Raw genomic sequence first — 15,930 nt, forward strand, 5'->3', positions numbered from 1 at the left:
CAAAGGGTTGCACTAATGCTATGTTCTGGAGTAGGGTTGTCAAAAGTATTGAAAATTGGATATTAATCGAAAGTAAAACCAATATACTCATTTAAGCAAGTCCCGGTACTGCACAAAATCACACTAACAAGTTTCAGTGTGATTTTGAGCTTTATTAGAACGAATATAAGACCTCATGCTAGGATAAAGACAGTACTATTATTTTATATATGAAAATTACATACAACCATTATTACAAAGTGCTTTTTTTTTCATTGTGGTTTTGGCATCCCATACTGAGTGAATTCCTTAGTATAGATATTGAGCTCGAAACTTTAGTATGATGACAACTCTATTCTGGATTTTAATATATAAACTCTGTTTGTAAAGAATATTGTAGGGGAGTGTCACTGAGATGCTAAAACAAACAACTTATGAATGGCATTGTTTACTTTAAGGCTTTGTTAACATGAACAAAAGAGGGCTGAAGAGATGAAGAGAGCCTTGGATACAAAGGAACGTGCATCCAATTTGACCTAAGTAAACAAAACAAAAATTTGTAAAGTAAATTAAATAATCACTTCAAATTATACAAAAGTATTCAGCCTACAGTAGGTCATAGTGAAACTCAAAACTTGGCTTGAGCATCTTATCTGAAACAATGTATGATGTTGTTGAGTAGACAGCCTACAGCCTATTGTGACCAGTGAGTTGTCGCCCCCATGTGGCGGCCCAAATCAAGACAACTGCATTCAAGGCGGCTATACTCGTTGATCTGAAGCCTTACTATATAATTTATCTTTAATCATGTTGTACAAACAATCTTCCCAGTTACAGTAATGTTTTCAAAGTTATAATTTTATTACTGTGTTTGGCGTCGTGACAGGGGTGGTCTGCGTCCCCTACGTAGCCCGTGCGTAAAGACGCAGCTGTAGCTCTCCGGTTGCTACTTCCTGATTTCACAGCAACAGATGAGAAACGGCTGTTTATGAGGAAGAAACCAGCGTCTCTCCGCATCCCTTTGTCCGGACCGACGCCAGAGAAGCCCCGGCTTTTACCTGCACCGCCGTCGGCTTTAAGGAGCAGCGGGCCGCGGTGTTGACATGGTGGAGCCCGCAGCTGCCTGTCTGTTCGAAGATATCCAGTATGAAGATATCCAAGTGGAGGCGGTAAACTTATGAACGCATAAACAAGTTATTATGGGGCATGCTATTTTGTGCTTGATTTAACATAACATTTAACATAACACAATGCAAATAGCTTAAATCTTTTGGCCTCCTTCTCGAAAACTCTGCGGTGTGTTTTTGTTTTGGGGAACCCCAGATACAGCCCTGCCCTAAGCGTTGTTTCCACTCGACCCCCATTTCTAGGAAAACTGGGACACCAGATTATTATGGTCCTGTAATATATCACAACACAGACTGTCTGGGCTAGTTATAGTAACCTATTCATCTCAAACCGCAATATGTAGTTCTTTGGCTACTTTTAAGCCATAGTTTGTCAAATATACAACTACTAGATTTCAGATTTGCCTATATTAAATAATAGTTTTAATGTCAGGATCTACATATTACATAATCAGACTCGTAATTACATTGACTTTATTGTGAGTAAAATAGGGCTAAGTATTATAAAACCTTTTCGGATTTTTATTTTTTTTTTTTTTTTTTTCGGTGATCTGCTTGACAAAATATGCAATGACTGGATTTCAGAATTCACCTATTTTAAAGATGCATCGTGTAACTTTTCTGGTGGAGGGGTCGTCATATATATATATATTTATTTATTTATATATATATATATTATATATATATATATATATATATATATATATATATATATATATATATACATATACATACATACATACATACATACATACATACATACATTCTTCATAAAGATGCTATTGCTTTATCTGGAATGTTTCACAGTATGGTATTAGACCTTTCTATCATCATGGAAACCAAACCAGACCAAGTTACAGGTCAGGTCTGTGGAAAGGCAACCCCACTCACAGTCAGAATGCCTGTTTTTTTTAGGTATTTTTGAGCTATAAAACCACCTGTAATTGAGTAAACAAAGTTAGTGCTGTTTAATTTCATACTGTGGAACATTCCTGGCAGGGCAGCGGCATATTCATAGAAACAAGGAGGTGACGGACCCCCAACCAAAAAGTTACATGGGGCACCTTTTAAATAATAGTCATAGTGTCAACATCTGCATAACATTGTCTTTGTAGAGAGTAAATTGGATATATTTATAAAACCTCATTGGTACGTTTGATTGCTCAAGTTTTCCAGTGATCTGCTTCTGCCTGTTTAAAATTAGTGGCTATGCCAACAATGATCTAAGTAATGAACGCCTTCCAATACAGTTCTCATAGGCTATTGAGTTTAACAAGATAGCAGATAGCAACAGTTGTAGTTAATCACTGGTCACTGTGGTTACTATAAGAACCATCTGTTGTTTATTTGTTGAGTATTTTCCGTTATAAATCACTTTTATTGCTGTGTTGCCTCCAGGTTGTCGGCAGAGGGACCTTCGGGGTGGTTTTTAAAGCTGTGTGGAAAGGCAAAGATGTCGCTATCAAAACAATAGAGAGCGAAAATGAGAAGAATGCCTTCCTGGTTGAGGTACACTTTATATGAGTCTATTTGTCCATATATTGTCAACAATTTTGCACGAACTGTTAACTGTCTGTAATATTTTTCCAGCTTCGGCAGCTTTCCAGAGTGAATCACCCCAATATTGTAAAACTCTACGGCTCCTGTAATAACCCAGTGAGTTTTTTTTTTTTTTTTTTGCTTTGCACTATTTTCTGATCTCTTTTATAATGTTGTTTCCTCATCAAAAACATACCTGGAGTTGTGTTTTGTTTCATTCATACACTTTTAACACTCAAACCCTGCATATTTAGACTGAGTTCTTCTCTCAAACTCAATAAACTCTGTTCCACTTTGTAATGTCATGTGGTAATACAGGCTGTGCAAATGAAATGTGTGAATTTAATTTTATGTAATATAGGACCTTTAATTTATTATTATAATTTAGTGATATTATTTCCTATTTGATTACTAAACAGGCTGCATGCAATTGTAGATAGGGTTCTTATCATACACATAACGCAATGACCACTATTAGGCAAGTAACCTTAAATCTTGTAGTTTGTAATACTCGGATTATCATAATTATTTTGTTTTGTATTTATTTATTTCTAGGTGTGTCTGGTGATGGAGTATGCAGAATGCGGCTCATTACACAACCGTAAGTGATTTTACAAATAGTTTTTAAAACATGGTAAATGGTTTCTTGTTGTCTTTATCTTATAAAGCACTTCCCTATTGACTCATAATTTCATCACATTTTTATTCACACCCCATACTTGGTGGTAGTATGATACTGCCTCTGTAATAGAGATTGGTCAGTATGGGTTTTGTCATGGCCGATGCGGTCATGACGATACCAACTGTTTAGAAATATTATAATATATTAATGTATATTATATATTATGTATATTGATATTTTGTTAATTTTGTAACAAACTTATGCACTAGAGTATTTTGCTGCAATTACATAAGAAAGCTGCATATTCACATTTTGTCAAAAAATAAACAGAGAATACACATTAATAAAAAAGACTTGAGAAGAACCTAAAGGAATATGTGATCCATTTTAATGAACACAACAGGCTGTAGATGTTTCCACTGTTCATTCAAAGATCTGTAAAAGCCTGTGTTGAAGTATCTTTGTTTCTCTCTTCAGTCTTGCACAGTGCAGATCCTCAGCCTCACTACACAGCGGCCCACGCCATGAGCTGGTGTCTGCAGTGTGCACAGGGGGTGGCATATCTGCACGCTATGAAACCAAAGGCTCTGATCCACCGAGACCTCAAACCACTCAAGTAAGAGTCTGAAGTGTGAATGAGAGGAGAGATTTCTTGTGTGAAAAAAAAACTGCTTACAAATGTCTAGCTTTTTAATGCCAAGGACCAAAAAACAAGTGAAATCCTTAATTTACTTTCATTCATTTGGTTTAATTAGCTTTAGAGCAGCAATTATAAGCAGATTTTTTTGTGACAAACTGGCAGTTAACACTGAATTAAAAAATATTCGTAACTGTTTGACTAGGTGACTAATCAAAAAACATTGCTGTCATCTACAAAATTATCATTATCAGAACTAATTACCATAGCTATGTAATGACACCAGGCAACTGAACTTCCAGTTATATAATAAAATTCAAGAACTTTTTTTTATTTTTTATGCTATGCTATGACTTTAAAGATGCACTGTGTAACTTTTCTGGTGTAGGTTCCACTCACTACTTATCTGTTATGATATTAGACATGGCCATTTCTATAAAAACAAGCATGTAACACGACTGAGCTAAGTTACAGGCCACATCTATGGAGAGATGATCCCACTCACAGTAAGAGTGCATGTATTTCAAGGTATTTTCATGCCATTAAAAACAATTTTAATTGAATGAACGTAAGATGGAAATGGTAAATGCCATACTGTGGAATATTCACAGAGACAAGCAGATGGCGGACCCTCCTTCTGGAAAGTTACACAGTACAGCTTTATAATTCATTTGTTATATCCACATTTTTTAAGTAGACTAAAACCTTTGCAAAACCTGTAAAATCTAGCTTTGACGTCAGTTAGCTGAGTCTATATGAAACTAGCATATGCTTTACACTAATAGAACATATCTGGTTTATATTCATTTAAGTGCTTAGTTGGCTGCTGTTGTTTTCTCTTATACTTTTTGTTCTGTTTCAGTCTCCTGCTCGTGAATCGCGGGACAGTTCTGAAGATCTGTGATTTTGGTACAGCCTGTGACATTCAAACTTATATGACCAATAATAAAGGCAGCGCAGCGTGGATGGCACCAGAGGTTTTTGAAGGTGAATTTGAACTATCACCATTAATTTGTTTAAGACAGAGCAATGACTTTTTATTGATTCTTCTACTGAAAAGTGACTTCAGCCTATTTGAATTCAGATGAGATACAAGCCACTCTGTATTGATGAATTAAAAGTCCTCATTATCTCCGATACACACTTTATGGCTGCTATTTGCACTTTTTGCGTATTGGCTATTGGCCTTAAACCTCTTGCCTAGGCCGATATCTAGTTTGGGATCACCAATTGCTACATAAAGCTTTATTTTAACACTTAATTCGGTAATGGAATGCACAAAATATGATTACACACAGCTCTTTATGGGTTAGTAGTAAAAACAGTTGCAGATGTCTAAAACTAATTGTCTATTGAGATAATTTTTACTTATTATAGTTAAGTTATGCAGAGGAATAAAAGTTATAGACAATATTTATGCTAGTATTCATTTCAAATCATATATTTATGGGGAAAATTATCAATTTGAAATTTCCAATTTACATACTGGCCCAAAAATATTGGTATTGGCATTGACCATGGAAAAAAAAAAAACATATTAGTCCATCTGTAGTCTTCATTGTCCTCATTTTGTTGCCATACCTCACCTCTGTACATTTTTGTCAGTAAAAATCCTTTATCGTTGATGTTAAAATTCGGGGTTTGGGTATTTCGTAGTGGGTGTTTCAGAGATATGAAAAATTACATGGGTTTCAGCTTCCTGTTTATACCTCACACTTGGAGATATCATCACCATTCAAAAGATAGAATGATATTGTGAAACCCACTGATAATGAATAAAACCTAACCAAACAAACCTCAATAGACCTGATTAAAAATAAAACATGCAGTTTAATCTTTGAATTTGAAAAGATATTTAAACTTTGTATTTACATAACATAAATACAACATAGTATAATGTATAAGAGCTGCAGATAGTAAGTACACAAAATACACTGTAGTACTGTATACTGTAGTAATAAGACTTGAGAAGAACCAATATTAATATGTAATAATGAACAGAACAGACTGTAGAGATTTCCACTGTTTATTAAATTATCTGTAGAAGTCTATATTAAGCAGTGGTGGAAGAAGTACTCAATTTTGTTACTTAAATGTAAGTTCAAATACTGGAGCAAAAAATACTAATGTCAAATTATCACATGAAAAAACTACTCAAAGATGCTTTACAGCTTTTCTGGTGGAGGGTTTATTACCTGCTGGTCTCCATGGAGATGTTAAAGCTTTCCCTGGAACGTTCCATATGATATTATTATTATGATATAACATGTCCATCTACTTTATTTAATATGCGTGTTTCTATTGCTTAAAATACAGTAATTCCTTCTGTGAACAGGGGCGACTCTCCTTAAATCTGAATTGTAATGTGGCGTAATGCTGTAACATGCTTGTCTCCATCGTGATAGATAGGCTAATCTATACTATGGAACATTCTAGACAAACCAATAACATCTCCATGGAGACAAGCAGATGGCAGACCCTCCACTGGAAAAGTTGTGCAGTATACCTTTTAAGTAAACTCGATAATCATCTTACTAAAAAAGGCTACATATGAAATAACGGAATCGATGGCTTGTAATGTAATATAATGTTATTTCCTCTTCCAGGCAGCAACTACAGCGAGAAGTGTGACGTGTTCAGCTGGGGCATTATTCTGTGGGAGGTTCTGTCCAGAAAGAAACCTTTTGATGAGATCGGAGGCTCTGCTTTCTGCATCATGTGGGCGGTTCACAGAGGTCAGTGCTGTTCCTATATTTCAATACTGATCAGAGTAGCTTCACTTGAGTATTATCTCTTTAAAGCTCCTACATTATGTGAAATTGACTCTTGTGAGCTTTAAGACATGATAGAATGCCTCATCGAAACGGTTGTTTTGGGTTATTTTGTTTTATTCACACATGTTTGAGTAATCTATTATTATTATTAGTCTGTGTTCATCTCCAAAGCTTGAAATGCTGTTTTCAAGTTCACAGCTACCTTTTACCTCTAGGGCTGAAATTATCCAAATGATTCTAGTGAAGGTATACTGACTTTAAAAACACAGTGGAGCACTTCTTGTACTACCACAAGACATTACAAGGTGGAGCAGAGTGTTTTCAGTTTGAGAGAAGAACTCAGCCTAAATATGCAGGATTTGTGTGTTAAACATGTGTGAATGAAACTATACTCAACTCCAGGTATGTTTTTGATGAGGAAACAACATTATAACAGATCAGAAAATAGCATAATATGGACCCTTTAATCCTTGTTCATATGATCAGTTTATTAAAGACGACTAGCCAATTGTTGTACTATATGGAAGAGTAAATATACATGCGTATAATTTGACAATTTTTTCAAAAAATATAAAAGTTTTTAAGCACTGTAGTTCAAAAAGATCAGTATTAGTTTGGTTAGTTCATAGTTGATACCAGAAAAAGCATATCTAATTTATAGGAAATGTAACTGACAAAATAAACAGAGGAAGTGATTTTCAGATTAAACCACATGCTACAGTTCTCATGGTCATAAAATAGTGAAAAAAATCAAACTGCTTGTGAGTGGCAGTTCATTAATGGATTGGCATAACATTTCTAATTAAGCACTTATGAATGTTTTATAAAATAATGATAACACTTTTTGTCCACATTTGTAAATTATTATTAAACTCTTGAAGAGTTTAAATTCCAAAACGAATGTCTATTTTTGAAAGTATTACTCTTTTTGTTGTCATGTTCTACAGATATTATCAATGGCAATAATGTATAGTGGATTTTATCAAGGAGGGATGGAATATTATTTAGTTTGTTTTTTTTTTTTTTGTAAATGAACTCCACTTGTTAATGGGTAAATGATTAGTTAAACTACAACTATACAGTACATTACAGTTCAGATCTGTGGACAGGCAACCCTATTGACAGAGAGAATTATTGTATTTTTGTGCAGCAATACACATAATGAGTACATCCTAAATAGATGATTTTGCTTTGCCTGGAATGTTCCATGGTATGACATTAATAAACACATTTGCATGGATACAAGTAGGTGATGGACACACCGTAAAAGTGAAAAAATGCATAGCGCACTCAGATGGCCAATGTACAAAACTATATATGCTGTATATATTTTTAAACGTTTTGGCAAAAAGCCTTTGTCAGATAATTTTTCTTGCTTTGGACCGAGTAACTACACACAGTACTGTGGTCCAAAGCAAGAATAAGAATCTGGAATTTTAAAACATGTTAAAAAAAAATCTTGGACATCAGCCATCTGAGTGTGCTATGCATTTTTTCACTTTTAGTGTTGCTGCTCCAGGCATTTGCACCTCTATGAAAACTGTGGTGTGAATTTGATTATTATAAAGTGTTACCAATATAAAACCTGTGCAGGCACCCGTCCCCCTCTGATCAAAGACCTGCCGGAGCCCATTGAGTCCCTGATGACACGCTGCTGGGACAAAGAGCCCAGCCTCAGACCTTCTATGGAGGAAGTTCGCAGCACCATGAGCAGCCTCATGAAGGTACTACACATAGGCCTGTTGCATTATTACTATATTGACTTATCATTCAATATATGAAAGCTGGAACAATATTTTTTGAGGGTCAGTTTTAATTGTATGTGCATTTGCTTTGCACTACTGAGAAATTTGTTGTAAATATTTTGGCTATAAGAGAAGATTTGAGGTTGAATTAATAACTTCTATGACTCATTACAGATGCAAATTGAGTGCTAAAGTTGGTTGCTATTTTTTTTTTTACAGTATTGTACATTTCAGTGTTTATGTGGTTTAAACTGGGGTTTATTGTTTATCATCTATATTTACTTCAGAGGCCTGGTTTAGTTTATTTGTAGTCCTCGGACATAAGTACAATTGAAGACAGACAAAAAAATCATTATTATGAAATACTATTCACCAAACATAGTCCCATAATAGACACTCATCTTTGTTGCAAACCAAAGACACAGCTAAAATAGACTTTAACTTAAAGCTTAGTTGACATTTGAGATATGTAGATGTGATTTTATATTAACAGACCATCACGTTCTAGCCATAACAAAACATTGTAGATTGTTATCCAAGAGCTAAATGCAACTGTAAAAAGAGGAAAACACTGCACCTGGCAAATAAATAAACAATAATTATACCTGACAACTTGAAATTATATGTTGTAATATTGTAAAAGCCAATAATTACTCCCAGTACAATGTAAAATCTACTTCCAGTTTATTCGACCTCTGCTTTAAAATTGCCTTTCTCCATTGGCTGAATAGCCCCAATTGACTGTAGTATAATGATATAACAGTACACTATTCTACCTGAAATTACCGTGTTGTGTTTTGCAGTATTTCCCCGGCTCTGAAGAACCTCTTAAGCTCTCTCACTATTCGTCCGGAAACAGAAGTGGCTCTTCATCAGCCACAAGCACAGGTAATCACAGCTATAATGATTACTACAGAGCTCTTTGTGTGTGTAGCCTGTATGTTATATTATAAACTTAAGCAGTGTGTTTTGTCTGGTTTGGACCTTGTTTGAACCATAAGCTGTATAAAGTGGAGTAAGGGACTGAGTCACCTGTAGAGTTCGGCTCCAGTCAAATAAAGCTCATTGAGCCTAGTGGCTATAGGAGTGAATTTGGAGCCAGGTTCATTTAGGAATAGGAATTATTCACACATAAAATAGCAAAATAAAAACACTAGGATCATGTAGAGCGGGTTAATACAAACGTGTTAAGACAAAAATGATGAGGTTCACTGCAGCAGTTAGAGAGAGAGGAATGACCATTTTTAATGTAAAGTCAACTGGAACCAGGGTCAGTGGAGCCAGACGCGTCCCCATGCTCACTTCCTATCTCCTGATGTAGACTTTGATTAGATCTCTTCAAGTCCTAACTTAATCCTGGTTTGGTTATCTGTTCTAGTCCTGGTTTAATCCTGATGTACTTCAGGTTTAGTTCTGGTTTTAGTCCCAGTTTATTGCAAATTTTAATGTAGTGTTTGTGCACATCTGAATGCAGTCTTGGAAACATAGTTGATACAATAGCTAACAATATATAGTATAAAGACAATTACAAAAAATAAACAGCAAAAGATGAAGTTCAAAAGTAGTAGTAGTAGAATATGTGTGAAATAAGGGTAATTGTTGCATTTTAACTTTTAGGGGTAAGCAGTATTTTGTTTTGTTTTGTAGGTTCTTATGCGGACTGCACCATCAGCAGCAACAGAAGTGATGACACCAGTGACTACAGGACGTCTGGAGGGAGAGAGGAGACTCTGAAAAGCTTTGAGAACAAATTCCCACTGCAGTTCTGGCCTGCTAAGGTAAAGAAAAAAGAATACAAAATGATTCTTTGGAAATGAACAGCAGGAGCCAAAAACAGTAGAAGCCAAGGATTTCATACTAAATCCACCAGTGTATTATTTACACAACAACAGTAGAGATGCATTTATTCACTGCTATTCACTGTTTGCCGATTTGTATCTGACTCCAGTTTTTGTGAAAAATGTTTTTTATATATATATATATATTATATTATTTTATATATATATAATTATATGATTGATAAATCCTATACACAGGCATGAACCAATGAAAATGTATAGATCCATATTAGTATTTACATTCAACAGTTTTAACAGTTTAAGTATATGAAACTTGCTGAAAACCATGCCTGTTATTTTGTGGTATTCATAGGTAATTTTATTTATGTATGTATGTATTTATTTATTCATTCATTCATTCATTCATTTATTCTGTTTAATTGGAGGTAATTATCAAGCATCAAGATAATTAACATCACATAAAACGTCTTGCTTGTTAAATCATATAATAATGTTTACAGTCTATGGTTAAAATCCTCTTTTTATTGTTCTTCAGGCCACTACTATTCGGACCAGCTTGTCTCGAGTCTCCAGTGTGGACAGTCAGCGCTCCCAAAGCCCCACCCACTGCACCAGCCCTGCAGCCACCTCCAGCCAATCAGAGCTCAGGATGTCTATCAGCCCCCCAGGTACGACCCAGACCCCAGGAGGACCACAAACATGCAAATTACACCTTTTAATGGACTGCTCAATGGATGAGTGGATTTCAATTGGTTATGGGACCTAGTTTTATCCCTAGTCACTATTGAAACACACAGAGCGACTGTTTTTCCATTTTATAGCACACTCAACATAGAAGTAGAGCAACATAGAAGAAATAGAGAGACATAAGAATATCTCTATATCAGCTAGGATATAAGAAAAAAACCCCAAAAAACTATTGACTTTTTACAGTTTCATTTTAGTGGAATACTAACCCTAACCTAAACTACAATATTTACAGTATATTTTAGCACATCTTTCATGAACTTAATACTGACTGAAAAGCGTCACAGATAATTCTAAAAAAAAAAAAAAAAAAAAAAAAAAAAAGAGAGAGATTTGTTTTTATCAATTATAGACCACCCAATGGCACACATTTTTTTAAAGAAATGTATTTATTTATTTTGGGGACACTGCATAAAAATAGCATTTCTGTAAATATGCCAGAATTAGCAATGAAGGATCTTTTTTATTTTTCATTGTGACAGATGTTAATGTTACTGTTATGTACTTTAATTTCCTGTAAGTATTGATGCTATAAAGTTTTATTGGCTTCACTTCATACATCTTGCTCAGTCTGTACTTAAAAAATGTTTACACAATTTATTAAACTGTTGAAGTGCAATCATTAATACAAATACTGTATTTTAGACCTGACTGCACTTTTCAGTATTCGTCACTAGAGGGCAGAGCTGTGCAGTCAAACATTGCTTGTGTAACTGTTGTATGTATGTTTATTATATTATATATTATGACTCATATTGAACTCTATATTTTATTTGTTTAGCTACAAATGGTCTAGACACTGCCATGGCCAACCTGAGGCTAGATATCCAGTTACAGGTAAATATCAATAATACTTTCTCTGATTTTAGTCATTATTTTTAATAATGTATTAATTAATGCATTAATGTATTTTCCATAATTCCTCCCTCAGCCTTTGACCCCGTGTCCGAACTCCAAAGAGTCAATGGCGATCTATGAGCAGCACCAGAGGATGGTCCAGGAGTATCTGAAAATCCAGGCCGAGATCGCACACTTTGTCCGGAAAAAGTAAGCAGTGTACTGTGGGGGTCCGTCACCTGCTTGTTTCTATGAATATGTCATTGCTTTGCCTGGAATGTTCCACAGTATGATATTAAACAGCTCTACCTTACACTTATTCAATTACAGTTTTATAGCTCAAAATTATTCTTATATACATTCTGACTGTGAGCAGGGTTGCTTCTCTTCAGATCTGTCCTGTAACTTGGTCTAGTGTGGTCTCCATGAAGATAGAAAGGTTTAATACCATACTGTGAAACATTTCAGACAAAGAATATACCATCTCCATGAAGAAAAGTATTTGACGGGCCCTACACCAGACACAATGCACCTTTTAAACTATAATGTTCATAGATAATTATGCTTTTTGTTTTTGTAATCTGTAATAGTGATCTAAAAGTAATAGAAACTGGGGCATTGACTTGAGAGAGGCATTTTATAGCAAGCAGCACATTTTAGTTCACTTATATTTATTACTGAAAAATGACTATGTGGCATTTTTGAGTCTTGTTTTTGAATAATCACATGTAAGGACAGAGCAGTCGGTGGAGGTAGGGGGTAGGTAAATGTGGGAAATCACAAACTGTATAAAGAAGTGGACTAAGGCAGTTTGACATCACCCATCGCGATGTCGGCAGTTATAGGGGCAAATTTGGAGCCAAGTTCCAATAGCGAAATAAAAACACCAGGATCATGTAGAGCTGATTAATATGAACATTTTAAGATAAAAAAAAAACCTGATGGAAAGAGGAATGATGTTTTTTTCAATACAAAATCAATTGGAGCCAGTCGATGGAGCCGGAAGCGTGCCCATGCTCACTTCCAATTTGGAACACGACAGCTAGTGGGTTATGTCCATTTATATATATATAGTCTATGGGAAAAATACAGGACTTCTCAAACATGCATGAATCCAGTGAAATACAACTTTGAGTAAGCTAATGATGAGTGATCTGTATTAGAATGTGGTGGTTAGAAGTTCCTGGGTTTGATTTCTACACTTTCTACACTCTATACATGGTTTTGGAGCAGTTTTTTGGTGTGTGACAGACAGGAGCTGACTCTGGAGTTGGAGCAGGAGCAGAGGGAGCAACAGACCTCCTCCCATCTGATCCAGGAGCACAGCAAACTGAAGGAGGACCACAGCAACCTCACGTCCTACCACCAGGGCCTAAAAACCAAACTCCGGATGATCCAGAGCCAGCAGGACAGCTAGGGCCAGTCTGTATGGGTTGGTGCAATAGACTGAGTGAGAGTGCTACATACAGACAGTTACTGACAAAGAGGGGAGAGCAAGATAAAGGAAAAATGCTGAGTGTTTTGTAACAAATATTATTGAAAAATTACAAAAAGAATTTGTTTTACTTGGCCAAATAACATATACATACACATAGATATCTAAGACAGTTTTGTAAAGATGCTATAATCCCAAATGGGAAGAGCCAGATTTTCCTGTAGACTGAACTTTGCCATGAAGTATCTAATAGGAAAGTGCACAAATGTTGATCTGATCATTTCTATTTGTGACTAGACCCAAGAGCTCACTATATTACAAAAAAATGCATTTTAACAGTATTCATTTTTGCCAACGCCATCTGTTTTAAATATTATTGGTCTACAGAATGTTGTGATATCTTAAACCCAACAAAATCACCTTAATCACTGACTAAGATGATGTGTTTTTAGTTATATGAGGAAATCAAAATCAAACTGAACTTGTGACAGTGTAACCCAAATATTTTTTACAAAAGTAGAGGTTACAATGGTCTATGTTTTGTTTTTTTTGTTTTTTTAATATATAAAGTTCTTTTGGCTGCCATCCAGAAACCATTTTGGATCTACTGGTTACAGAAAAAACACACTGTCCAGATGACTACCTTTGAAACCTTTTCTACCATGGACCACTCCTGGACAAATTAAGGATTACATCAAATAATTGTACACATTATTGATACTTTGCAGTGACATTGTGCTGGAGGTGTTCTACATGCTCAAGAAAAAATACAAAATGGATTTAAACAACACATTTTCAGGTGCCTGTTCATGGTCCTGTTTAGGTGTTTGATTTTCAACAAAAAAGTGACTGTAATGTTATTTGAGCGGGACTTGACAGCGAAGATCAGCTCACCTGTTGTAGTTCTAGTTAAGCTTAAAGTAACTAAGTTAGTTAGTAATTACTATGTGGTCAGATTGTGTTAAAACAGAGGTCAGATTAAAATCTAACAGATCTTCAGACATAGTAATGCTTCCAGTTAGCATCACACCCCAGGGAATGTTGATGACATCAGCTACAAAGTGTCATTATTGTAAAACAGAAAGAAATCTACTAGGCATGTTGTGTGTGTATAGTCACGGCATTTAAATGGTATTATCTTAATGATATTGCTTGTTTTTATTATCCCTTGATGTTTGACTGTTTAGAGGATATTCAGGGTCAAAGAAAAACGTCATTATAATTCATTTCAATGGTCCAAAATGACTCACTGCTTACTAACGGATTTTTGTCACATAACAAACATATGACTCACTCAGTTTTCACCTTTTTAAATGGAAAACACTACAACATGTCACCCTGGTACTTTTCAAAATAATATTGAGCCTTAAATGTTTCTTCAAGCTCATTGTATGTAAATGTAATGGGACCAAAGCTTCATTTGTAAATAGACTTTCATTTTGAAATGTTTTGGTCCTTTTTATTTTTAAGTTTATCTTTGAATGGCATAAACTGACATTTTATCTGTTTTAATGTGTTTTAAAGAGAATAGTCTATGCACATGAACATATTACAAACTGTACTGTGAACGCAAAGGCTTCCAACAAGAAATAACTGCAGAGAAAGTGTTTTAACTGTTTTTGCGTTGATTTTGATTTTACAGAATGTATTTTGCACTGGTTGTATTTGGACCCATATTAAAGTCTCATGTACTCAGTTTTGTAATGTGATTGATTTCAATATATTTATAATGGATGTGCAGCACTTTCATCCTTTTATTGATCAGTTTAATGCCATATTCACGAGCTAGGACCGTGCCACAGCAATGGAATACGATAAAGATATTTATTGATGATGGATAGATGTGATGGCTGGGTGGAGACTCAGGATGGGAGCTCTGTCTCAGGTGGTCAACGCAGCAGAGCAGATTCAGCAGCAGGATGCTCCCCTTCCCCCTTGTAGATGATGTCTTCAGGCTGAAAGATGAACTAGGGAGACATGAGGTGGGAGGGAGGGGGTCGAGAGAGTGGAGACAAAGGGTGTTGTTAGGATAGGCCTGTATAAAGAGGGCGTCTGGATAACTGAAGGTACGGTTGAGCCGTGGACCTGCTTCTGAATCTCACTCAATCATATTAACTCCACTTATGGAACATTCCAGTGATCACAATAACATCTCTAGCAGCTCTCTGTGCCCACTCCTGTCAGAAAACGATTGAGAGGTTGGTCTATGAAGGGCATCTGTCTTAAACAATTGACAATTAAAATGTACATGATTGACGTAATTACAGTTTACAAAGCTTTTACACATTTCTATTGGTAAACTATTACAAATAAAGGTATAAACATAACATACAGAAACTGAAATCAAATTAGATGTTTTATTATTGCGGTTAAATATTTATGCATTTGAATTGGGAAAGTGCATATTAATCACTAATCTGACCGCACCAATCTCACCACCTTTAAGAAAAAATCTCAATACGCATTTATTTTGAATAGCTCTTAATTTTTAAAGGTGCACTGTGTAACTTTTCTGGTGGAGGGTCTGTCAAAAGGTTTCCTCCATAGAGATGTTATTGCTTTGTCTGGAATGTTTCACAGTATCGCATTAAACTATGGCATTAAACCACAGGTCAGGTCTGTGGAGAGGCGACCCTGCTCAGTCAGAATGCTTGTTTTCCTTGGTATCTCTGAGCTCTAAAATCACCTG

The 15,930-nt window shown here is 35.4% G+C and overlaps 1 protein-coding gene across 1 annotated transcript; it reads left to right on the top strand.

The window, feature by feature from the left end:
* Positions 1–884: 884 nt before the first annotated feature.
* Positions 885–14,936, top strand: LOC110154967 (mitogen-activated protein kinase kinase kinase 7-like). Its single transcript, XM_020919019.2, has 14 exons — positions 885–1,148; positions 2,505–2,615; positions 2,697–2,762; positions 3,201–3,246; positions 3,745–3,883; positions 4,767–4,891; positions 6,511–6,639; positions 8,272–8,402; positions 9,227–9,311; positions 10,071–10,201; positions 10,758–10,890; positions 11,751–11,806; positions 11,901–12,016; positions 13,058–14,936. The coding sequence occupies exons 1-14, from the start codon at positions 1,083–1,085 to the stop codon at positions 13,221–13,223; spliced, it is 1,500 nt and encodes a 499-aa protein (XP_020774678.1). The 5' UTR covers positions 885–1,082; the 3' UTR covers positions 13,224–14,936.
* Positions 14,937–15,930: the final 994 nt, after the last annotated feature.

The sequence above is a fragment of the Boleophthalmus pectinirostris genome, unplaced genomic scaffold, assembly GCF_026225935.1.
Source record: "Boleophthalmus pectinirostris isolate CB_2022bp ecotype Guang Dong unplaced genomic scaffold, ASM2622593v1 HiC_scaffold_10, whole genome shotgun sequence".
Taxonomy (NCBI): Eukaryota; Metazoa; Chordata; class Actinopteri; order Gobiiformes; family Gobiidae; genus Boleophthalmus; species Boleophthalmus pectinirostris.

Bases quoted from the DNA above. Each gene is read 5' to 3' on its own strand.
- LOC110154967 (XM_020919019.2), top strand. From the start codon at position 1,083: ATGGTGGAGCCCGCAGCTGCCTGTCTGTTCGAAGATATCCAGTATGAA. The intron at 8,403-9,226 runs GTACTACACATA...TGTGTTTTGCAG, and splicing joins CCATGAGCAGCCTCATGAAG to TATTTCCCCGGCTCTGAAGA. The intron at 10,202-10,757 runs GTAAAGAAAAAA...ATTGTTCTTCAG, and splicing joins TGCAGTTCTGGCCTGCTAAG to GCCACTACTATTCGGACCAG.